Source organism: Pocillopora verrucosa, chromosome 11 (genome assembly GCF_036669915.1).
Source record: "Pocillopora verrucosa isolate sample1 chromosome 11, ASM3666991v2, whole genome shotgun sequence".
NCBI classification, from domain to species: domain Eukaryota; kingdom Metazoa; phylum Cnidaria; class Anthozoa; order Scleractinia; family Pocilloporidae; genus Pocillopora; species Pocillopora verrucosa.
Genome location: NC_089322.1, coordinates 4147628 through 4172154, shown reverse-complemented (window position 1 = coordinate 4172154; position 24527 = coordinate 4147628). Strand labels below are relative to the sequence as shown.

At 40.1% G+C, this 24527-nt stretch overlaps 3 protein-coding genes and 2 pseudogenes across 3 annotated transcripts; 2 read left to right on the top strand and 3 right to left on the bottom strand.

Moving 5' to 3' along the window:
* Window positions 1–88: 88 nt before the first annotated feature.
* On the top strand, window positions 89–7047 carry LOC131777925 (tetratricopeptide repeat protein 28-like). The gene is made up of 8 exons (XM_066174651.1): window positions 89–321; window positions 523–588; window positions 1643–1804; window positions 2075–2152; window positions 2862–2929; window positions 3368–3904; window positions 4265–6462; window positions 6775–7047. Exons 1-7 carry the CDS (start codon window positions 255–257, stop codon window positions 6452–6454), a joined length of 3168 nt encoding a protein of 1055 aa, XP_066030748.1. The 5' UTR covers window positions 89–254; the 3' UTR covers window positions 6455–6462; window positions 6775–7047.
* A 1008-nt stretch (window positions 7048–8055) lies between these two features.
* LOC131799691 (integrase/recombinase xerD homolog) lies at window positions 8056–8937 on the bottom strand. Its single transcript, XM_059117389.2, has one exon. It carries the CDS (start codon window positions 8935–8937, stop codon window positions 8056–8058), a length of 882 nt encoding a protein of 293 aa, XP_058973372.2.
* Window positions 8938–15431: 6494 nt separating this feature from the next.
* LOC136276965 (uncharacterized) lies at window positions 15432–16648 on the bottom strand (annotated as a pseudogene).
* Window positions 16649–17685: 1037 nt separating this feature from the next.
* Window positions 17686–19121, bottom strand: LOC136276946 (uncharacterized; annotated as a pseudogene).
* A 1206-nt stretch (window positions 19122–20327) lies between these two features.
* On the top strand, window positions 20328–23908 carry LOC131780385 (D-glutamate cyclase, mitochondrial-like). The gene is made up of 5 exons (XM_066158488.1): window positions 20328–20503; window positions 22018–22440; window positions 22548–22648; window positions 23079–23371; window positions 23789–23908. Exons 1-5 carry the CDS (start codon window positions 20328–20330, stop codon window positions 23906–23908), a joined length of 1113 nt encoding a protein of 370 aa, XP_066014585.1.
* Window positions 23909–24527: the final 619 nt, after the last annotated feature.

Here is a 24527-nt window from a genome sequence, read left to right as displayed (position 1 = left end):
ATTCAAAATTTCTTGGCTCCTTCAAAAACAATTCATGAAGGAGTTTATTTACTGGAACTTATAATTCTGTCAAAAAAAAGACTATATCCAGCAATTTTCGATACTTTGAGGGACATTTTTCACATAGGTAACTTTATAAACCAGCTCAATGACTAGGTATACAATGTTTTCTTTAAGTTACTTTCATCTGAGTCTCCTCTTTTTTATTTTTAGCAATGTAACGCAGAACAATCGATCCAATTTTATTTCTAGCTATGGCAGAAAGCAACCTCCCAACAACGGGAGAAGAACTGGAGGTGAAAAATGAGTTTCCAGCCACAGGTGAGGAAAAGCAACAGGGAAAGACTTCGTCATAGTGATTTTGTATTGTTTGTTAATTAAATATATCTTAATTCTGATGCAAAATTTTTTGGATCATTTCGACTCGAAGGCTTTAAGTTATCCAGTAAATACGCTAGTATTAGAACGCTAGTTGTAATTGCACATAGATGTGATCACCAACAAAGTTCTCTGTAGTTTCAGCAACAGAGAAAAGTCAAGTTACGTCAAGTGAAGCTGAATTGGATGTATACGATGATCCTTTAAGAGGTAAGAACACCAGGTGAATCAAGATTTTTTGAAAGACTTCCCAGTGAAATTTTTGTCACATTTACATCAAAATTTGCTTATGTTCTGTGGATAAGTTTTTGAAACAGCAAAAGATTGTTTCTTCAAATTTCAAACTTTGTTACCAGTAAAATATAAAACAAAGGAAAAGCAATTTATTGCTCGATCTGATCGAGCAGAATGCGTAGACATCATTAATTATTCATAACCGATAAATTTGAACGCGACATCGCTTTGAAGAGCCCTAAATTAGAAAAGAATGTGACAAAATTGGCCACCTAGGCTTGGTAAAACTCAGTTTTCTGAGTTTTAGAAGTGCTTTTTTAGAAGAACTTCTAATTCGACGCACGGTGTTTTTAAGAATAAAGATGTATCTACAATTCGCATCTAAAATGAATGATAATTGCGAAGAAGAACTATCATCCTTTTGCATTCGAAAATACCCAAAATGTGGTCATTTTTAGTGTGACCATGAAAATGGTACTTTCCCAATCAGATTTTCTTTATTTAGCCTCTTCGAGTATGTTCTCAATAAACAACTATATGTATGAGAAAAACCAAGTCACACACAGAAAAAGAGAAAACATGCGTAACGCAGGTGTAAAAGGGTTTTTGGAGAGCCTCTCGACCTAAATGTAAACCTAACAGATTTGATCTGGTTATAGCCAAACTACAGCTAAAACTCCTGATAGTTTGCATATTTTAAAGCAAACAAAATGCACAGATAAACTCTCTTGAAGGGCAATTGCAAACAAAGCTAAGTTCAAATAGGATCACCCGGTGAAACTTGTGATATTTTGGAAAACGTAAGCCAGTTATTAAAGGAGGTTTGTGAAAGTCTCTAGACCCAAATGTAAACCGAGAAACTTGAACTAGTAATAGCCAAGCTACAGCCCAGACTTTTATGATATTCGTTTTTCATAGCTCTAAGCTCCTTTAACCTAACACTTTGTTTGGAAGTATAAAGTTGGCATCATTGGTCGAGGGTCGTATTACTCATTACTAAATCATTAACAGTAAAATGGTGTGCTTTCAGGGATAGCAAAAGAATGTCTGGAGAAAGGTAACAAAGAATACCGACAAGGAGAAGCTAATAACGCGATAATCTCCTACACGGAAGGACTTCAAGTGAACTGCAGAGATAAAAGTCTGAACGCCAAGCTTTACAGCAACAGGGCAACAGCTCATTTCCGTTTAGGTAATGATTTCATTTCTAAATATATAAATCTCTCATGAAGCGTTACAAGATAACGGAATACACAATCTGCCCCAAGAAAAGGAAAAAAATTGAGCAACTGCAGAAAAGAAGCAAAGAAAGAGATATCACCCTTTAGCAGATGAAGATTAAGCAAAGAAATGATCCTCGTAAATGAACAGCAATTTATGCAATTGTAATTTTTTTCATGCGTCTTTGCCGCAATTGCATGTGATGACCACTTTTTTAAACCTCATTTCTTAAATTTCAAAGCAAACTACGTGGATTGTGTCGATGATGCAACAGTTGCTGTTCAATTGGAACCCACTTTAATCCAAGCTATTGAGAAAGGTGAGTTTTTCAGATATAAGCCATCAACGTTCTTTTCTCTGATTTCGTCAAAAGAGGATTGCACACCAAATGTCAATTGCATCTGGTGTGTCAATGTCTGTTATGTGGGTAAAAAGCATAAGCAAATGTCAATAACCTCTCAAATACCACTGCCTGATTAGTTTACGTTGTAGAGCGCCGGAGGTCGAGGGCTCAAGCCCTAGACCAGAACAACACTCAGTCTAAAAACATCTGAGGAGAATGCGCTGCCACCTGGCTATGACATCTGCAAATTGTTTGATAATCTTGTCCCGGATATGGACGGAAAACTGAAACCCCCGTTTCCTGCATCTTCTCTGTAACTCTTAGCAGGAGACGTTAAAAAACCCGGCAAGGAGGCACCTGAAAAATTCCTTTTCAAAAGTTAAACTGCTCAATGCAGTCTGCCCGAAAACTTCCCCGAAAAGTGCTGAAAAGCGCATAAGAGCGCATTAAAATGAAGAATGCGCGAGATAAATTCATCGTTATCATCATCAATTGAAGCTTCATTGGTAGCCGCTTTGCATTAGCTCCTTATTGTTCATTTTCAGTTCTTCTACAGATTCAAATTTCCTTCATTATCACAATTTTTGCTCCCAGCTAAATGACAAATTAAGTCCATTTTATCAATGCGTTTATACCTTAACAGTGATAAATTATCTCGCACCATCAATTATTCTCTCCTTTTCAGGAGCCAGAGCTTGTGTCGAACTTTCCTGGGATAAAGAAGCAAGGAGCTGGTTGCATATGGGATTGACAGTATCCTTTAACGAATGTTTCAAACGTGATACGAGATGCAATGCGAATAATATTTCAAGGAAAATCAATACATTCCAGGCAGATTCTTCTACACATAATGCAAGCGATGTTCTCTTATACTGCACTAAGCAGTTTAAAGAAGCTAAAATATTATTAAGGAGTTCTTTCTTTTATTCCACGAAACTTGACTTAAAAGAAGAGGCCATATTAACTAATTCCCAAAGTTTCTGCTGAATGCCCCTCATTTTTAACTTCAAACGAGCATCACCATGACGACCGAACCTAAACCTTAACTCAAATCTCTTTAAGAAACCCACGTTCGAATTATCATTCCAATTTTAGGGTTTCATACAATACTCTAATTATTTTGAAAACACAGATTTCCATTGCATTTTCGCAAATCCACTCGTGATTTACCTACCCTTGACACGTTTTAAGATTGAAAACAATAACGAACGTCTGCTTCAATTACTAAGGAAATCGAATGCCCAACTGAAAGTCAAAGCACACACTTATGCCAGTCTCGGATGTGCTTATCATCATGTTGGGCAGATTCACAAAGCAATCAAGTATCATCAACAGGATCTAGAAATTGCTAAAGAGGTGGGAGACAAGGCCGGAGAGGGAAGAAGTTATGGCAATCTCGGCAACACTTATCAAGGTCTAGGACAGTTTAAAACAGCCATCCAGTACCATCAACGTCATCTAGAAATTGCTAAAGAAGTGGGAAACAAGGCCGGAGAGGGAGCAAGTTATTGCGGTCTCGGCAACGCTTATCAAGGTCTAGGACAGTTTAAAACAGCCATCCAGTACCATCAACGTCATCTAGAAATTGCTAAAGAAGTGGGAAACAAGGCCGGAGAGGGAATTAGTTATGGCAATCTCGGCAACGCTTATCACAGTCTAGGACAGTTTAAAACAGCCATCCAGTACCATCAACGTCATCTAGAAATTGCTAAAGAAGTGGGAGACAAGGCCGGAGAGGGAAGAAGTTATAACGGTCTCGGCAACACTTATGACAGACTAGGACAGTTTAAAACAGCCATCCAGTACCATCAACGTCATCTAAAAAATGCTAAAGAACTGGGAGACAAGGCCGGAGAGGGAGCAAGTTATTGCGGTCTCGGCAACGCTTATCAAGGTCTAGGACAGTTTAAAACAGCCATCCAGTATCATCAACGTCATCTAGAAATTGCTAAAGAAGTGGGAGACAAAGCCGGAGAGGGAATAAGTCATGGCAATCTCGGCAACGCTTATCGCAGTCTAGGACAGTTTAAAACAGCCATCCAGTACCATCAACGTGATCTAGAAATTGCTAAAGAAGTGGGAAACAAGGCCGGAGAGGGAAGAGGTTATTGCGGTCTCGGCAACGCTTATCAAGGTCTAGGACAGTTTAAAACAGCCATCCAGTACCACCAACGTCATCTAAAAATTGCTGAAGAAGTGGGAGACAAGGCCGGAGAGGGAGCAAGTTATTGCAATCTCGGCAACGCTTATCACAGTCTAGGACAGTTTAAAACAGCCATCCAGTACCATCAACGTCATCTAGAAATTGCTAAAGAAGTGGGAGACAAGGCCGGAGAGGGAGCAAGTTATTGCGGTCTCGGCAACGCTTATCAGGATCTAGGACAGTTTAAAACAGCCATCCAGTACCATCAACGTGATCTAGAAATTGCTAAAGAAGTGGGAGACAAGGCCGGAGAGGGAAGAAGTTATGGCCATCTCGGCAACGCTTATCGCAGACTAGGACAGTATAAAACAGCCATCCAGTACCTTCAACGTGATCTAGAAATTGCTAAAGAAGTGGGAGACAAGGCCGGAGAGGGAGCAAGTTATGGCAATCTCGGCAACGCTTATCAACGTCTAGGACAGTTTAAAACAGCCATCCAGTACCATCAACGTCATCTAGAAATTGCTAAAGAAGTGGGAGATAAGGCCGGAGAGGGAAGAAGTTATTGTCTTCTCGGCCGGATTCATTACGGTCAAAGAGAGTTCAAAACAGCTATTGAGTGTTTTCAACGTCACCTAGAAATATCCAAAGAAGTGGGAGATAAGACTGGAGAGGCGTGCTCACTCTGTTCCCTTGGAAACAGTATTGAGTGCCAAGGAAATCTTATGATGGCCTTTGACCGTTATCACTCGAGTGTACAGTTGTATGATGATATCAGGGCCAGTCTTCAACTCAACGATCAGTGGAAGATTTCTTATCGTAATCGGCACCAAAGTGCATACAAAGGTTTGTGGCGTATAAATCTCAATCAAGGTCAAGTTGTAAAGGCTCTTCTTGCCGCAGAGAAAGGACGTGCTCAAGCTCTGAGAGATCTCATGACCACAAAATATCAGCCTGGAGATTCTTCAACGCACAGCACATCTCTGAGTTGGGTTCCATTGAGCACAGTTATCATAGCTATCAATGGACCATGCGTCTTCTTATGGGTTTGCCTCAGTGAAGATAACATCCAGATGAGACAGGTACACGTCAACAATTATAAGTATGAGGATGAATTGGAATGTTTCACCCAGCTACTGAACAAAACTGCTCTGAAGGAGATCGGTGCAAGAGATACTGTTCCAATCGAAAATCCTCCGCTTGATTCGCCGACAGAAGAGAAAGTGGCCAATCAAGTGATCCCAGTTGATGTGAGGCACTCCCAATCAAGTGCTTTAAAGAAGCTGCATGACATCATCGTTGCTCCTATCGCTGACCTGATCGAAGGCAACGACGAGATCACATTTGTTCCTGAGGGGCCATTTTGCCTTGTGCCTTATGCAGCGCTGCAGGACTCTGACTCATCATATCTGAGTGATTCTTTCAGAATTCGTGTCCTTCCCTCTCTGACGACGTTGAAACTAATTCATGATTGTCCAGCTGACTTTCACATGAAGACTGGTGCATTGCTTGTCGGCGATCCATGTTTTAAACATATCATCTATCAAGGAAGTCTTTTGGTGCAACTTCCAGGAGCAAGGAAAGAAGTGAAGATGATCGCACGTATCCTCCATGTTTCCCCCCTCACTGGACAAATGGCAACAAAAGATGAAGTGTTAAAACGAATATCATCAGTGGCGTTAATTCACATTGCAGCGCACGGTAAACTGGAAACTGGAGAAGTTATCCTGGCACCAAACACCACAAGAGAAAACCCTCAGCCGCAAGAGAAAGACTATCTACTGACGATGAAAGACGTCCTAGAAGCTGGGCTAAGAGCACGTCTGGTTGTACTTAGCTGCTGTCACACTGCTCGTGGGGAGGTCATGGCAGAGGGTGTGGTCGGCATGGCGCGTGCACTTTTGGGTGCCGGTGCTAGATCTGTTGTGGCAACCTTGTGGGCGATTGACGACGAGGGAACCCTGGAGTTCATGAGTTTCTTCTACGATGCACTTGCCAAAGGCAAGAAGGCAAGTGAAGCTCTCAATCAGGCCATGAAGTGTATGAGAGATATTGAAAAGTTCAAGAAGGAGATTTACTGGGCACCATTTGTACTCATTGGTGACGACGTCAACCTGGATTTCGAGGATATTTAGAGGCTGCAGTAAGTAAATATTATGTTTATACATTCTCTTCAGTAAAAGTTATTACTTACGTGTGCACCCTGATACTTGCGTATTATTTTACTTTCAGTTGGGTTACGAATTTATTTTTTGCTCCGGCAAATTGAGATGCAGTACAACCAAGTGGACACGTTTACGATAATAACATTCTTTTTTGGAAACATGACAGGAGTAAAACAGCAAATTTGTTTTAAAACACTGATCCTGTTGTGTAATGTATCGTTTCAAGTGCTGTGAAATATTTCATGGAAACTCAATTATCCTCCCTAAACTTAGATTCTTTTATTTTTTAGTTTAGGCAGTGAGCATTGGAATCCCAGGGAGTTTTAAGGTACCTGTAAACGTTGATTTTGGACCAGAAACCAGTAAGCTACCGATGAAATCTTTTTCAAGAGTCTTCTTTTCAAAGCAGGAAGAACCAAAAGAAGGCCAAAGTCAAGTTTAACAAGAGGATGGATTTCCTTTGATTCAAAAGTTGACTTTTTGCTTGTCTGAACTGCTCTTACGAGCTTTATCTTTGATATCCTGTTGAAACTACTATTTTGTTTTCATATGATACCTTAAAATTATCATGAGTTGCTATGTAAAAAGTTATTTTCAATCTAAGTATTACCTACCAAAAGGATTAAGGCGTTACGTTTACGTCGAAGCTGAAACGTCTCGAAATCGTTTTCCACAGTTGTTTTTTGCAGATTTTTCTTAATCGGTTTTTTTCTCATAAATGATGTAAAGCTGTTACTGCCATGTGCGTGTGTGGAGAATTTCCATGGAAATTGGACAGTAATCAGTTTTCCGATTGCTAGATTATCTTAGTTTATGTCAGATGGAAATTATGATTAACTTTTAGAGGACTTGTACCCAATCATTGGTACTTAAAGTTAGTTTCAGCCGATCATAATTAGGTTTATCTGGACTTAAAATGACAGAGTTTGGCCGTAATGGCGAGGATTTAGTCTTGGTATTGATTAATTTTCTAAGATTTCTCCTTTAATTTTGAATGCAATAAATTGTGTTATTTTTTACAAGCAGAACGATTCATTTTAAGTATATTGTTTAAACTAATCGTCTAAAGGCAAAACGAGAAGTTTTATTTTAATTTTAGTTACTGGCCTACAAAGCATTAGAAGAAGCTCAGAACGAGCTGGATGTTGGAGTTAGATGATTTTATTTAGTCACTCCATTTAGATTGTTTACATATTATCTAAGTACAATAAAATAACATTTTCATTTTAACTCACCGCGTTCGCACACATGAAAATTATTTTCTAAACCGTTATAGGAACTTGCACAACACGACAACCACAGTCAAATGGGTTGGTAACTCACGGAGAGCCAATATAAGCTTTATTACTGTATTCGAGCACTATGTGTATAAACGGTCACAATGCTTTATGTCCCACAGAAATACGATACGCGAAGCTATATCCTCATTAAGCTAGTACATTGCACAATACATATGATACGGTTAAATTATAGTGAAAGCACTGATTATAATCATACAAAACTAGGCTGTAACTAAAAGATAGCAAAAACGTTCGCGTGTCCCATCACGCGTGGAAACTTAATGATAGCAATTAAATACCTAGGCTAGATGAAACTGAAAGCCGTGCAGATATATCTTCTTGAATATACAAGTCTTTGGCGTAATCGAATTTCCACCGCCCGTGTAATTTTAATAACCTGTCTGATACAGGGCCGCTAGGTGAATTTACGGCAGCGGTTGCCCCACCAGACCTAAGACTGTGTAACCCAAAAAGTTTGGAGTCGTAACCTAGAGCCTTGAGAGCTTCCAAAAAGATTTCTCGACACCTAGAATACGAAATTCCTTTGTTCCCTAAAACATAAGTATTATAATTTTTCTGAAATACTAACTGCCTGATTAGGAGACCGTCTGCATTATGGTCCATTCTTGCAGCAGACATATACCTAAGGACCATATGAACTGGACAAGTGGCATTGTCCGTTCTAGCAATAATAGCTTTATTACCTTCCCTGTAGACATCTGTTTTACTACTTGGTATAACAATGGACATATGGTCATCTGCGAAAGTTATATGCGAAGCTTTGATATTTGCTAACTCATTGAATCTGAAGAAACCTGCAAAACCTAAGAGGACTATGACTGAAATTCGCAGATCTTTTAGATTAGCGTCTACCTTGCCATGTTTAGCAACTATTCTCTTGACCATATCAATAGAGAGAGGGAGCTTCCTATTCTTCCGTTGTGTGCCATTACGTTTCGCGGCTTCAACAACATTTCTACACACTCCGGTTTTCAAAGGATTATTACTACAAGTTACGTCTACTACATCGTGTAGCCAAACTAATGCAGCATAAGCCATACTAACAGTGCTGGGAGAACCAGTCTTCCTGTGAAGTTGAGACAAATAGGCCGCTGCAACAACAAGCTCTTGTGGCAAAACGAATTGAGCCTTAACATCATTGCACCAACGCATAAATTTTTGACACTCAAGTAAATATCTATTCATCGTCGAAGGTTGTCTGGCCTTAAACTGATCAGTAATGAGGCGCAGCTTGAAGGGAGCTAAAGATCCATAGAGACTTGCCCAACAGGACTGAGCAGAGATGGCCTGTTGAGGAAAACAAAAGGAAAAAACACATAACAGAGGGGTGTAGAGGTGGAACAATCTTACTCACTGATTCATGGCTAAAAGGGAACAAGTACTACAACCCGGGTGCTATTAGTTCTCAACACCACTACATTCATTAAATGAAGATCAAAAAAAGGGGCAATAAATAACACAGCACTATTGGAGTGCTATTCGTTGTCGACACAACTTCTGCACATTGACACTGGCCGAAAAGAAATAAATACCTCAACACTGGTAAGGTGCTATTCGTTGTCAGCACATCTACCTCATATAAAAAGATCAAAGTGAAATAAATAACGCAACACTGCCAAGGTGCTATTCGTAGTCAGCACAAATTCCACTCGCTAGATTGTGGCCGAAAGGCCAACCTTTCAGATTCTTACCCCGAAGGAACGAAATTCAATCTTAAAGCCACTACATATCCCGGAGTAGTTGGTGAACCCAGAATAGCATTGTGATTTCGCCCGTGCGTCAAAGCTTGAGGCATAGACAAAACTGTTAAATCCTGGATGAAACTGCAATAAATATTGGTTAACAGGGGCCAAAACACGGCTGACTTCCACAGTGGAACAATAAGGGTGCCCTTGGCTCCTTGACTATATATATAGGCAAGCGCTCTGGGAATAAGATAAACTGGCGGAACTAACCAGCAGTTCTCAACTTCCCACGACTGCATAAATGCGTCAATACCCGACGTTTCCGGGTTCCAAAATCTAGAAAAATATCTGGCGATTTTTCTGTTGTAATACGTGGCAAAACAATCCACCGTGTGGGGAGCCCAAAGACTATCCAAGTCTTTGAAGACGTCCTCAGTGACCTGCCAATCGTCAAAATCCAACAGTTTGCTAATAAAATCTGCCCTGGTATTGCGATCTCTAGGAACCCATTCAATATCCAAATGAATGCTGTGTTCGTAACATATCTTGAATATTCTTAAGGCAATCGTGTGTAACTCGAGTTTCATGCTACCGACCTCAACGATTTTGGCAGTGGCCTGATTATCGGTATACCACTTAATATGTGATGAACTTAAAATCGGAAGACAGAAGTGAGAATTCAATTGCACTTAATTCTCGCCACGTAGAACTTCTACTCCTTTCGTCCTGCGTCCACATTTTGTGGCAAACATGCTCGCCGTCATTGATATAAGAAACAGCTCCGCAGGCAATATTACTAGCATCTGAAAAAGTTACTTTCTGAGGTTTGCGGAAAACAAAGCAATTTTTAAAATTGCGTAGATGGATATTGTTCTTCCAGAAAACGATTTCATCCTTACAATACTCGTCTAAAATCATAGGTGCATCCCAATGCTCAGCAATAGAAGTTGTCATCTGACAGTGTCTGGTAGTAATTCTGGGTAAATTTCCAGTAACCGGACATGTAGACATAACTTTCCCGACAAATGATGACAATTGTCTAGCCAAAATTGTGCATTTTTGAGCTTCAATAAAAGCCACACAATCAACGATACCTTGGACCCTCCTGGGTGTAATACTAATAGTACCAAGAGTGGAGTTCCAGACCAATCCTAACCAAGTAATAATTTGCGTTGGTTCCCAAATTGACTTTTCGCTATTTGTTATAAATCCGGCTAAACGTATGTCGGAACGAACCCTACTAGCTATAATATTTGCCGAATTATAGTCGTCAGCTATGGACCAATCATCATCTAAAAATACCGCGATTTAAATACCGTTAGCCCTCCACCATCCAACCAAAGGGCGGAGTATCTTTGTAAAGATATAAGGAGCAACAGAAAGGCCAAAAGGAAGAACTGTGAAAACGTAAAACCGCGTCTCCCCTTGAAAATCCCATGAAAAACCTAAGAATGTTTGATGTGGTTGGAAGATCTCGACGTGATGATAGCCACTCTTAAGATCAAAAGAAAACATATAACCATTCTTACGAAACATAAGAGAAGCAATTTTCCAATCATCGTACTTAATCCTTTTCTTAATGAAATGATTAACATATCTTAAATCAAGAATTAACCTTTTCTTTCATTAGGCTGAACGGAAACCGACAATGGATTGACGACATGGGGTTTGTAAGACAATTGCTTTATGCGTTCGGACTCCAGTAGCTCAGTGATAGAATTCTCTACGAAATCAATATTTTTCAGGGCAGAAGCGTTGTTCTTCGAATAATATGCAGGCGGCACATCCCAGAAAGGCAAACGATAACCAAATTTAATTACGTTTAATATGAAGGATGAAGCACCTAAAAATACCCAAAATTCTAAATTTTTCTTTAAATTGCCCTTTACATTGTAATTCCGTCCTAGATCTTCGTCGATTTCAAAACGATTCAGTACCTGAAGTACATCCGTAAACTTGTCGAATTCCTCATGAATGTCCGATTCCCTTAAGTCCGGTTCCTGAAGCGTTTGTGGTGGTGGAGGCTGGGGCAAAGGCGGTTGGCTTGTACTGGCCGAAAGGGCGGGGATAGAAGCTGGAGGCCCTGCAATCATTGGCCTAGTGGCCTGGCCTTCCGCACCTGAAGCAGTCCCCATGTGCATAAGAGCTTGGACGGCCTGCGGGTGTCAAGATGGGACGAAAATATGAATAGTTAAGTAACGACAAATAACAACCAAAGAGCAAAACTTGGTCATTAACACAAAAGAAAAGGAGGGGCGGGTGGGCGGGAAAGCAGAATACAGCAAAGCTATATTGGTGACGCGAGAAGTGAAATAAGCATACGGCTACTGGACTATATAGCAGTACATGCTATGACACCTTACTCCCATGTGGTACAGAAATCATGCATACTTGACAGGTATTACGTAACAGTAATGCACACGAAAGTGAGATAGAAAAACAAAGTGTGAGCACTGACGTTCCGTAATAAACTCCTATAGAAAATACATTTTCATTTTAACTCACTGCGTTCGCACACATGAAAATTATTTTCTAAACCGTTATAGGAACTTGCACAACACGACAACCACAGTCAAATGGATTGGTAACTCACGGAGAGCCAAAATATATAACACGAGAAAATAACAAAGCACCTGAGTGAATAACAGGAAAAATATAAAGTAAAAACAATAGCGATACAAATACCACGAAAAAGATGATGATCCTGCGTGCCCAGGTTGGGAGTTGTACAACGCTTCTTATTGCTCTGCTGCTGTCGTTCTCTTTCTTTCTGTTTCCTTTTCTTATTAGCTGCGGCTCTAGCATTGCGAATTTTCTTGTCGTCCTCATCGTCCGAGGCGATATCTTGGGATTCGTATTCTTGAACTGCGTCCCAGCCGGCTTCACTCGAGTCTGCGAGTATGATAAGCTTCGTTTCTTGTGCAACAGAGCTTTGGCTTGATCCGTTAAGTGAACCACCTTCTTGTGATCCTTCTGGGCGTTTGCTTCTTTGATTTTTCCTACTAATTCTTCAAGCTCGGCGTTGAATACGAACTGCTTTTGGTTACTTTTGAATTTGAACTTCTCTGCCTGCAAATCGATTTTTTGTTTTTCTTCGAGCTCTTTGCCCTTCTGTTCCAAACGATTTTCAAGATATGTCTTGAAGAGAGAGAACACTTCATCAATCCCTTGCGATGTGGGAGGATCTGTTGGCGGATTATTGGGAATATCTGGTTCTTCGTGAAGATCGTCCGGTCCGCTTCCAGGCATAGCTTACAAAAAACGAACTGGACGAAAGCAGAATACAGCAAAGCTATATTGGTGACGCGAGAAGTGAAATAAGCATTTGGCTTCTGGACTATATAACAGTACATGCTATGACACCTTACTCCCATGTGGTACAGAAATCATGCATACTTGACAGGTATTACGTAACAGTAATGCACACGAAGGTGAGATAGAAAAACAAAGTGTGAGCACTGACGTTCCGTAATAAACTCCTATAGAAAATACATTTGAATGTCAAACAATGAAACAAGTCGCTTTCAGAATGGAAGAGGAAATCAATAACAAAGGGAAGGAAATTTCTGCATCAACCTGCATGAGCCATTTCTTGTCGCTTGAAGTAGAATTCGCTTAATAACTTTTGTCCATTTCTTTGAATAGGTTAATCGAATGAGAGATAAACTTCGATATTTTCTGACTTTATAACTGCCAATAACGATCATTGGGAGCCGTTTCTTAGGATGTCACGCTACGCACTTCTTTAGTTCGTTGCGCGACAGAGAATGTTTTGTCACATCTTGTCGTTTGAAGTAGTGTCCGCACCTATGTCTAATTCGCTCAACTTTTCCCATTTCCTCGGATAGAGTTATTAAATGAGATATAAACCTCGATATTTTCAGATTTTATATCCTCTAGTTTCATTGGTAGCCGTCACGCAACGCGCTCCTCTTGTATGTAATGCGACAGTTATGATGTTTTGTCATATATCGTTGGAGGCAAGGAAAAAGAAATTACCTTCCACTTTGGGAGATGGTACTTTATTCTCTTTATCGAAAGCGTCCTCATCATGAGAGGTACCCTAGGTTGGTGTGGTTCCTCGAGTGTAGAAAGTCATCGGCTCACTCGGCAATCTTGTAAATCAGTTTTTATAGTTATTTTAACTTTTTACAAATGATTGTAATTAAAATACTATTAATATAACTGAAGATTCTTAACCGAGTTTAAATAAAGATCTACTACTACTACACGCAGTAACAAGGTGCTCATACTCAGCAAATTTTCCTGCGTCCTGCAGAAGCTCAAGTTTTTCCAGGATTCTCTCGCACTCTTATCCGTTTAGGTATCCCTGTTTTTCGATCAAAGGTATTGGAGGGTCAACGCTGGCAATGAAAGTATCGCGCCACTCAGTCTGTGAACAGTTTGAAGTTGGCAGGCCACCAATTCCGCTGGTCGCTTGTATTGGTCAAGAAGGCTGCCCTTTGTCTCTGGAGCAGAGTCTGATTGTACTTCACCCCCGTCGGCACGTTTTGTTTCTCGTTTAAGGAAAGTGTGCTTCCAGTTAAACTGCTGTTGTTTGGCAAGTGATTGTTGGACTATGACCAGACTCTTCTTTTGAATCTTTTATTTCAAATTTCTTGGTTCTGTTGCCTTGTCAGAAACTGAGATTGAATTTTCAGAGTAAGTGTTTGCATCGTTACCAGCCTCACGTCTTCGTCGTACCGGTTCCATCGGCAGCATTTCAACGGTTTCGTTTGATGAACACTGCTCTGTAGAGTACGTCTCATCACTACTCATCGTGAATATATTCTTCTGCTATGGCGTTTGTAATGTCTCGCAGTTATACCAAATAAAACGCCAAACTTTTGTGACTATTTGACGGAAGACAAGGAACTTTGATTGATTTGTTTACAATGACAAACAGGTTTGAATTCTTTCTTTAATCTCGTCGACGCAAAGATGTCCTCGGCAGATTTACGTGATATTTTCCACGCAGCCACGCAATAAACTGAAACAGAAAATCATCAATGTTTCCGTCAGAGTAAAGATGAGACTATATTATAGGCCTTTACAACAGTGGCGGTTACAACATGTTGATAGCAGAAATAAGGAAATATTTATGATTTCGATAAAGTAAATACAAGTACGCTTGCCAGTTCGAAAACGAAAGACGCGATAATGTGACGTAAATATTACTAGTTGCTGCTTCGAGGCAAATTGTCTTTTCTCGAATGACTTTTTTCCCAGAAACATCGTTATAGTGTAATCTTCAGACCCGGAACGGTACCTCCAAATAATAAAATAGTTTTTAGTCACATTAGCATTTAAGCAAATTTACATTAGTTAACAGACTTTATCAGTCTTATAGTTCAGCATTGAGCACACGTCACACACTTGATGGGTTATCGAAATTGTGTCCCATTTGCCCTTTACATCCTGTTTTGTTAAAGTCGTCATGACTGCAATCATTAACAAGCGTCCATTCAGGAACCCAAATTAAAAACTTTGCGATCGTCGGAAAAGATTCTGTTACATTTGAAGTGCAGGGAAATAAGATTGATGGAGTGATATCTTCAACTATCGCTCCAAGGGATTAGAAATGTTGAAGTGTTTTTCAAGCAACTTCTGGATATTTTCTTAGTTTCAATCTTTGAGGAGCTTGAAAATTTTTTTTAAATTTTGGAGACATTTAAAAGTGTAAAGTAAATTTTGCAATTTTCTGACGATGGATTCAGAAATAATGGCGTGATTTTAAATACGTTCAGTAAAGCCTCTCTGGATTGCACGATTTCATGGACGTCTTATTGGACAACTGCTTAACAATGAAACTATCTTACCAGTCGACAGTTCATGTCAGTTGTGTTAGGAAATTGAATGGCGTGATGTTGATTTTAATCGGCCAATCTCTATTCACTACAACAGGTTTCGCTACTTGATTGCTAGAGATCTGTAGGAACAACTAGCTTGTTTTTATCAAGATCATCGTCGAGAAACGTTATACGTCCTCGTAGAGTCTAATTCGGTGTTAAATTTGTTGGAGGACGCGAGATGAAGAGCCTCCCCAACTAACTCCTTTGTAAGTTGCAGAAGTCCTTGGCGATAAAACTGATCCGATCTTTTTTTCTAGAGCAGCACTCTTGTGCCTGCGAGGATGTCACCAAGATCATGCTGAATGAAATTAAGGTGTTCTTCAGCTTCTTTTGTCACTTAAGGGAACAGCTTTCGCTTGGGTTCGCGCAGCAGTGGAAATGCAATCTAGGAGTAATGTTGCAAGACTGAGATGAATGTATGTTTTCCTTTTGACCTGAACCCTTACTCGATGATCCTTTTGGCTGTAAGAGATATCGTGCCCAAAATAGTATCTTGCATTTTCTTTGGCGGCTCATTCCGCTGGTCATCCGGTATAAGGTTCATACAATCCAGCCGAAGGCGACCGTATTTTTGGTAGAGTTCGGCCCTCCAGCGAGTCGTAGTTTTGAAACAAAAACTCGCTGCGTTCAAGGTATTCAAAGAGCTGACGCTTTCTTTTTCTTATGTCAACCACAAGTAAAAAGTAGGCTTTTGCCATCAGAATATTCGAATTAAGTACACGACACGTTTTGTTTTTGTCTGATTGTATGACTGAGGTAAACATACTCTTGCTCTTTTAGATTCTTTCCAATCCTCTATTTTTAAGGCCAACGGCAAGTCAGGTTTATTTCCATTGGCTCAACGTTGAAGGAACGATGTGACTAGATGCGCGTGTTCGTCAAAATGTCCATTGTCTTGCAAAATCTCAAGTTTTACCAGGATTCTCTCGCATCGTGGTCCTTTGAGATACCCTTGTTTCTTGATTAAGGGCATCGGTTTTTCAACACTGCAGGAAACATTCCACTGAGTCTCCTTTTCGCAATGGGCTTGTGCTTCTTCAGAAAGGTTTTCTTAGCAAAGCAATGATCATTTTTCCCCTGTTTTATGCTTGACTGACCGACCAGTACGACGCTGGAGCTTTAGACCATTAACGCCAAAGATTTGGTGTGAGCTTTAGATCTTTCCTCAGAGACAATTGCGACTGAATGTTTGGAAGGAAACCTAGATAGCGAGCCTTTCATGTCAGTGCAAGTTGCCTGTCCATGGTCTGTGTGCTCTTTTGCAATTTCTTTAGCGTTGCCATAAACGCCAACGCTTTCAGGTGCATTTCTTGGTTGGCCGTCCATGTTTGTTCGTGAGTAATAATTCCTTGTCTTCAGCGTTGTTTCGTTGGACTGGTGATTTTGAACAAGTATAATTTAAGGCAGATGGCGATACCTCCCACCAGGAGATAGAGATGTTTCTTCGAAGACGTCGTAAACTCTGTTTCGGTGATGAAGCTTGTTTATGTTCTTCCTTGATAGCACTATAAAGATGTTCTATTCCGGTTAATTAATTAATTTAGTAACATGTTAACGTGTGTTAATGTGTAACGAATAACATGTTTATTTATGATACCAGTCATTCTGATGTTTGCTATAAACTTTAACCAATAGGTTTACTATAAGGAAAAGTCTCTGGATATATTAACCATAACCACGCATTACGTCAGTTACTGAGAAGCCCGCAGAGGGTAGCAACAAAATTAAGAGAAACGGCAATCCCCCAAGTCAAGATAATTATGTCTATCCGTATATACATCATGCACCGCTGGCTGCAATGCTAACGCAGGTTGAATTTTTCTAGTATCCTGCCCAGTATTTTAACTATTTCAATTAGAGGGTTTAATTCTAAGTTATATGTATAGAAGGACGCCACACTTAAGCCTTCTCGGCTGTTTCTATGCTCAGGTGGTATAATGGCTGACGATAAAACAATAAATATGTAAAAAAGTGCTCATCTTTCTAGAAAAATGCATGATATTACTGTCATTGTTCACCTGACCCTGGGCACGATTGACATTGAAATAGTAATTTCTCTGTCACACATTATAGACGAACACTTGTTCCTTGTCGGAAAAATTATCACCGACCATTATTGAAATTGTAGTGAAAAGAAAGCAAGCGAAAAGATAAAATTGAGTAAATAATAGAAAAAAAATAAATATACAAATGGTCAAAAGAACGTCAAAACCAGGCAAAGTTACTGTGTTTCCACCACAGAGTATGTCGTATCCTTAGTAAAGCCGATAATATTCTTTCGATCTTATTGCATTTAATTGTGATACTTATTCAATCCTTTTCAAGTTTATAATCTCGTGATCTTTACTCGGTGCCGCTATAGCTCATCTTTTTAGAAATATTCCACTATGGGCATCTTCTATTTCCATGATAGTAACTTCTTTGGCAACCTCAAGCTTTACGTCAAGAAACTGGATCCTTTCTTGAAGAGTGTCTAATTCAGTGTTAAATCTATTCGAGGAAGCGAGCTGAAAAGCCTCCTCGGCCGTTTCTTTGGCCAGTTGGTATAATCTCTGACGATAGAATTGATCAGATCGAGTTTTTAAGAGCTGCACCAGTGTTGGCGTGGTTACACTCTCACCAAGTCTATACTGAACAAAATCAAGGTGTTCTTTGGCTGTTTTAATAGCCCTGGGTGCAATTTCTTTTTCTTGTGTTCGCGCGGCAGTTGAACTGCAGTCTAACAGCAGTGCTGCTAATCCGAGATGACAATACGTTTGTTTTTTTATCTGAGCTCTCGGTCGTTTATCTCTTTGGCAGAAAGAGACAGCTTGCTCATAGCAATATTTTGCTTTATCCCGAGCAGTCTCTCGCGCCTGCGCATTTCTCAGGTCATCAGGGATAATGCTCATATACTTCAACAAACGGATCCGTAGATGTAATACAGCTCGGCCCAGTCGTCTGGCGAATCGTGATTTTGCAGAAGAAACTCGCTGCGTTAAAGAAATTCAAAGAGCGAAGATAACTTCACCGACTTTCTATTTCTGTAGTCAGCTACAAGTGAAAAATAGGCTCTTGTCGTTAAAATACTAGGATTCGTAACATCGCAATTTTGTGCTCGTTCTGATTGTATGGTTGAGTTAAACATACTCCTGCTCTTTTTAGACTCTTTCTGATAAGCAAAGGCCACTCCTCGCTCTATTTTTAAGGCCGAATCCATGTCAGGTTTTTTTCCATCGGAACAAAGTTTAAGCAACGATGTGACTAAGTGCTCGTGTTCGTTAAATTGTCCACTGTCTTGCAAAATCTCAAGCTTTTCCAGGATTCTCTCGCATTGCGGTCCTTTGAGATACCCTTGTTTCTTGATTAAAGGCATCGGTTTTTCAATACTGGAGGAAACAATTCCACCTGAGTCTTCATTTCGGCAATGGGCTTTGTTTGAAGTTTGAAGTTGGCAGGCCACCAATTCCGCTGGTCGGTTGTGTTGGTCTAGAAGGCTACCCCTTGTCGCTAGAGCAGAGTCTGATTGTACTTCACCCCCGTTGGCACGTTTTGTTTCCCGTTTAATCAATGTGTGCTCCCAGCTAGGCTGCTGCTGTTTGGCGAGTGATTGTTGGACTATGACCAGGCTCTTATTTTGGATCCTTAGTTCCAAATTTCTTGGTTCTGTTGCCTTGTCAGAAACTGAGATTGAATTTTCAGAATATGTGTTTGCATCGTTATCACCCTCACGTCTTCTTCGTACCGGTTCCATCGGTAGCATTTCAACGGTTTCGTTCGATGAACACTGCTCTTTAGACTGCTTCTCATCCCTACTCATCGTGATTATATTCTTCCTGCTCTACCGTTTTTGATGCCTCGCAGTTATACCAAATAAAGCGCCAAACTTTTGTGACTTTTTGAGGGTAGACAGGGAACATTGAGTTGTTTACAATGACAGACAGGTTTGAATTCAAGCCAACGTTTGTTTCTTTAATCTCGTCGACGCAAGGAGGTCCTCGGCAGATTTATGTGATATTTTCCACGAAGCTACACAGTGAACTGGAAAAGAAATCATCAATGTTTTCGTCAGAGTAAAGACTAAATTACAGGCTTTCTCTTACCGTTGCGGTAACAACATGTAGAAGCATAAATAATAAAATATTTATGATTCTGAAAAAGTAAATACAAGTGCGCTTACCAGTTCGAAAGCTAAAGACGCGATAACATCACGTAAATATTAATAGTCGCTACTTCTGGGCAAATTGTCTCTACTCGAATGACTTTTTTCCCAAAAACATCGTTATGGCGTAATCTTCAGACACGAAATGGCACCTCCAAATAATAAAATCGTTTTTAGTCACATGAGCAGTTTATGCTAATTTGCATTCATCAATAAACATGATCGATCTTATATTTCATGACTGCAATCATTTGCAAGCGTCCACTCAGCAACCCAAGTTAAAAACTTTGCGATCGTCGGAAAAGATTCTGTTACCTTTGAGGTGGAGGGAATTAAGTTTCATGGAGTGATATCTCAGTTATATCGGATACAACGCGCGCTGTCATTGGTTGAAAGAGCGTGCGCCGTGAGTATATAGCATAGAGCTGAGCTAAAGCTCTCACGCCATCTGCCAAATTGCACTTTCTCCGGAACTTTTCCCAAGTTTTTCTTCTTTAATTGAAAATGAAATTTCGGAACAGGCAAGTCGGCAAATAGCAAGAAAAGAACCAAACGAAGGTTTGTGAACATACCAGGCGCCTTAATTGACGTTATTATAGCGTGAGAAGGGACGAAAATCCTCAAAGAGTAAACGAAATGGACAGTCCGAGGTTTGAAGGTTTTCACACTCAGTTAGATTGCAAGCTTACTTAAGGTAGTAAAAATCAAACAAAGCTAACACTAATGGAGTGTATATAGTTTGGTGTTCAAAAACAAAACAGAATAAAACAGGAATGATAACAAATACAGCCAAACTGGCATAACAGTTAAAACTGATACTAATCATGACGGAGTCATGCTGAGGTCCAACGCGGCTTTCTAATCATGGCGATCTCCGGTCATGGCAGTCAAGTGAGCCTCAGAAATTACATCAGCCGCTCTTCGAGAGAACAAGTAAGAGCTTGCTCTGATATTCTTTCCGAGGCGTTGAGTGGAAGGCCACATCAGTCACTGCAGCCGAGTTTTACAACGCTGTCATCCCGAGCAATCTTCATAGTCCGGTAAATTCGGCTATCGTTCATTCATAAAACACACGCTCGAACAGTTTATTTTCTAATTGTCACGTGAAAAAAAAGTTGCGTGTTTTATGAGCCACAATTCGGCCGGATTTCACTAAACATTTCACTTTCAGATTCTGTATTAGAGACGTAAAGGCTTCAGACGAAAGAATTAAGTAAACTTGCTGAACTACTAAGTTTGTAAACTATTGCAGAATGTGAACTATGATGGTTTGAAATTTTTGACAGCTTTATTCTTGCACAGCCAATTAGATTATTTGAACCATTCTAACAGGGATTCTGATTGGCTTATTGTGGCGTGCTTTATGAGAGTATAGAGCATGCTGACGACACTATTGTTCGCTTTGGAAATAAAGTTTGTTTTGAAAATTGAAAGTAATGCGTGGCCGAGGAATTTAACGGATTCTTCATTATAGAACAAGTAGATAAGCCTTGACTATGCTCTGTTCTGTTATAAAGCACGCGGGAAGCGGCTAGAGCACGAAAGAAGTGGGGAGAAACACGAGACTACGTTTAGTGTTTCGCCCTACACTTCTTTCGTGCTCTAGCCGCTTCCTGCGTGCTTTATAACAGAACAGAGCACAGCCAAGGCTTCTCTATTTGTTAACTATCGCTCAAAGGGATTAGAAATGTTGAAATGTTTTCCAATTTTCTAAATTCAAGCAACTGCTGGATATTTTCTTAGTTTCAGTCTTTAAATTTACGTGAGATTTGGAGACGTTTTAAAAGTGTAAAGTAAATTTTAGAAATAATCTGACGATTTTGAATGATTCCATGGACGTCATTTTAAACTCCCTGTCTCATAATCGGCACTAGATGTTGATGAAGCGCTGAGGAGTAGATCTCACGAGTTAAACTTCTCGGTTTGCCTTTTCAAGAAAAGAAAGAGGACTCAAAATCTAACTTGATTTCTGCACGTAGCTTGTGAAATATAAAGCGATTATTAATTTGGTGAGTTCATCTGAGTAAAATAGAATAAGAGAGTTGGTAAGTTTTGAGCTCGATAAAGAAATAGAGAAAGATGTTTTTCGTCTTGTCACGAACGTGGGACAAGGAAACGATTCAGAGTCCCGATGAGGAATCGAACACGCGTTCCTCATTCAGCAAGAACTCGGAAATTTTTCTTTGTTCCACGCTCGTGAAAAGACGAAAAGCATCTATCTCTATTTCTTTACCGAGCTCAAAACTTACCATCTCTCTTTTTCTATTTTACAAATATGACGCTATCGACATCGCTGATCCTAGCAGTATGCGGGACGCGTGTCATGTAAACTTCTTAATAGACCTCGCTCACCGTAGTCTCTGTGTCTCAGTGGTAGAGTATCGGAGCGCGAAATCCGAAGATTTGAGGTTCAATTCTTCATGGGGACTCAGAATTTTTTCTTTGTCCCACGCTCGTGACAAGATGAAAAAGATCTTAACTCTCTCTCCAACAGGCTTGTCGCTGACCTTTACTGACAATATGGAGCGGTTGATCGTATGTGATACAACTGTAGCAGAATTCCACCTGTTCATGCAGATACCAAGCCACGAGTAGTAACATCAAAAGACAAACCTTTCACTGCTCCTTTGGTTTCAGAAAGCGCAGTCATCAGGTTTCGTGGTCTCGAAAGAGAGATTCAAGACAACATCGGAGAAAGGGGCATCGCTAAACTTCACAATGCTGACGAGCTTCTGCGGGCTGCACTCGTTTTGTCACGTTCGTCATCTGTAGGAATACATTTCGGTTTTCCTTGCAATACCAATAATGAGTTTCCAGATGAAACAGATGATCCTCTTGGGGCAATTGCACTTGGTAAAGATCTCAAAACCCTTGGAAAAGAGGTGACATTTATTGCGAGTTACTATTACGTCAAATTAGTACAGGTACTTGTCGAAACATTTTTGGGAAACATGGCTTGTGTTGTGGAGTTCACGCCGTAACGGACACATAGCTCTGGCGGAGTCAGAGCAGCTGCTCAAAAGTTGCCATTTCACAATCCAGCGAATCAAACGAGTCCAAAGTCTGACGTTTTGGTTGCTCTAGAAGTAGTGGTAGGACAGAAGAGGGCCGTTACATGAGTATGAAAGCAAGGGACTTGTCCGATATTTGTAAAGTCAGTCCAGTGGACGAAGTTCTCATTCAAGGTAGCTATAATTATTAGTTAATGGGAAGTGTATTTACTAACCCTGTGCCAAGATATTCAGCCATGCTCCTAATCGTCAGTTAAAAGGTGGAGCCCTTTTCATTTAAGTGTTTGAGACATTTATGACATTGTAACAACTCTCAGGGTAATATGTAAATGCCGTTTCCCGACTAGTTAATGTTAATTTGCTAGAGAATCACCAACTTGTCAAAAGAAGTTAGTCTGACTATTAATCGATTTCGAAGAATTTATTCGATGAAATTTGTCTCCATACGCTTTAATTATCAAAACAAAAGAATGTTATAACATAAGGACCTCACTCAGAGCAATCTTTTTAAACTCATTTACCATAAAATCTCTCATAACGGTGACAGAATTAGAAGACTTCTCTCAACAAGATATTTTATATGGACCTCATTTCTCTCTTTCAGCTAAAAAGTCAGGAAAAATTTCCACAGTCGGAATCGGTGATGGTGGTAATGAGATCGGAATGGGAAAGGTCCACCAAAGGGTCGTCGATGGCGTTACAAATGGACGACACATTGCTACTAGGGTTTCCACTGACCATTTGATTACCTCGGGTGTTTCAAGTTGGGGTGGGTCGGCATTAGTGGCAGCTCTGGCCATCTTAAATCAGTGCCCAGTGCACTCACCGTACGTCAGACGAAGAATTGCGCCTGATACAGCTGTTCTTACCGAAGAAGTCTTGAACACGGTGGAAATGGTAATGCCTTCGAGGAAGTCTTCTTTTTGCGTAGCGAACTGACCCTCGATGTTAGCTAACTTTAGGCTCTACAATAATTGTTGAACCCAGCCATCGGAGGCGTATAGGTGTGACAAAACGAACTAATCAGATTTAAAAAATAGCTCACAGGTACGTCAATAAACGGAAAAAGTCGCCGTAAAAAGTCTTCCTGGGTAACTTATGCATGTACACCACTCGAGACTTCGTCCACTTTGGAAAAGTTGCTTGGGTCGGTAGTTCCAGGAGAAAGAAGTGAGTATCTTAATTTGCTTCCTTATTTAGTCCCGGCACTAAGTTCCTGAATTATATGTAAAAGATTAAAGGTCCATCTCGGACCCGCAAGATCTTTGACGAGAAGGAAATTTACAGTTATTTATAATTTTTTTCCTTTTTCAGGAAGAAGACATTCTGAAGTGTATCGTTGGGCTCGGAGTATGCGACGGTATATTACAAAAGAGAGATGTCTGTGGATGGTCAACCATCCCGTCCACAAAGAAAAATTGCAAAGACTGTTGACTGTAGCCACTTTGCCAATAGGGATTACCGAGCAAGACGCGGCCATACGATGAAGTGTACCCTTCACTTTATTCCTGTGCACGTTGCATCGCAAGAAAAGAGAGACAAATGAATGTTGAAACTATGCTACAAGTACAATCTCAGTGATTTGCATTATTCCAACTCGTCAACTTGTCTCAGAGGCTTCCGTTCACTATAACAGTAATTTAACTGATTTAAAGGTATCTACTTATAATATAACTTTACCGCTTTTTGAAAACCTTCATTTTTACTTATAACTATTGAAAAGGAACCTTTGAATGCCATTGTGATCGTGTCATTGTGATTAGGCCTCTAGAGGGCGCCAGAGAGTAACACTAATAGTTTTGTGCAAGAAAATCATCGCGATCTTTTTTTTTAATTTGTATAATTTTCATAAATATTCATTAGTCAGGGCTTTTCGCAGGAAATACATTGATACGACTTTTCGAGGAGCCTCGGTTTCACAAAGCTCATGATAAATTAAAAAAAAATTCTGAATTACCCTCACTGATCAAGCAATGCAATTCTAACCAGCATTTTCAAAGCCAGTGATAACTCGCAGCAATTTCCTTGCTCCCCAGAAGGTTTGAAAAATCGT

Bases quoted from the DNA above. Each gene is read 5' to 3' on its own strand.
- LOC131777925 (XM_066174651.1), top strand. From the start codon at position 255: ATGGCAGAAAGCAACCTCCCAACAACGGGAGAAGAACTGGAGGTGAAA. The intron at 589-1,642 runs GTAAGAACACCA...GTGTGCTTTCAG, and splicing joins ATACGATGATCCTTTAAGAG to GGATAGCAAAAGAATGTCTG. The intron at 3,905-4,264 runs GCCGGAGAGGGA...GTGGGAAACAAG, and splicing joins CTAAAGAAGTGGGAGACAAG to GCCGGAGAGGGAAGAGGTTA.
- LOC131799691 (XM_059117389.2), bottom strand. From the start codon at position 8,937: ATGCGTTGGTGCAATGATGTTAAGGCTCAATTCGTTTTGCCACAAGAG.
- LOC131780385 (XM_066158488.1), top strand. From the start codon at position 20,328: ATGGCGATCTCCGGTCATGGCAGTCAAGTGAGCCTCAGAAATTACATC. The intron at 22,649-23,078 runs GTAGCTATAATT...TCTCTCTTTCAG, and splicing joins GGACGAAGTTCTCATTCAAG to CTAAAAAGTCAGGAAAAATT. The intron at 23,372-23,788 runs GTAATGCCTTCG...TTCCTTTTTCAG, and splicing joins TCTTGAACACGGTGGAAATG to GAAGAAGACATTCTGAAGTG.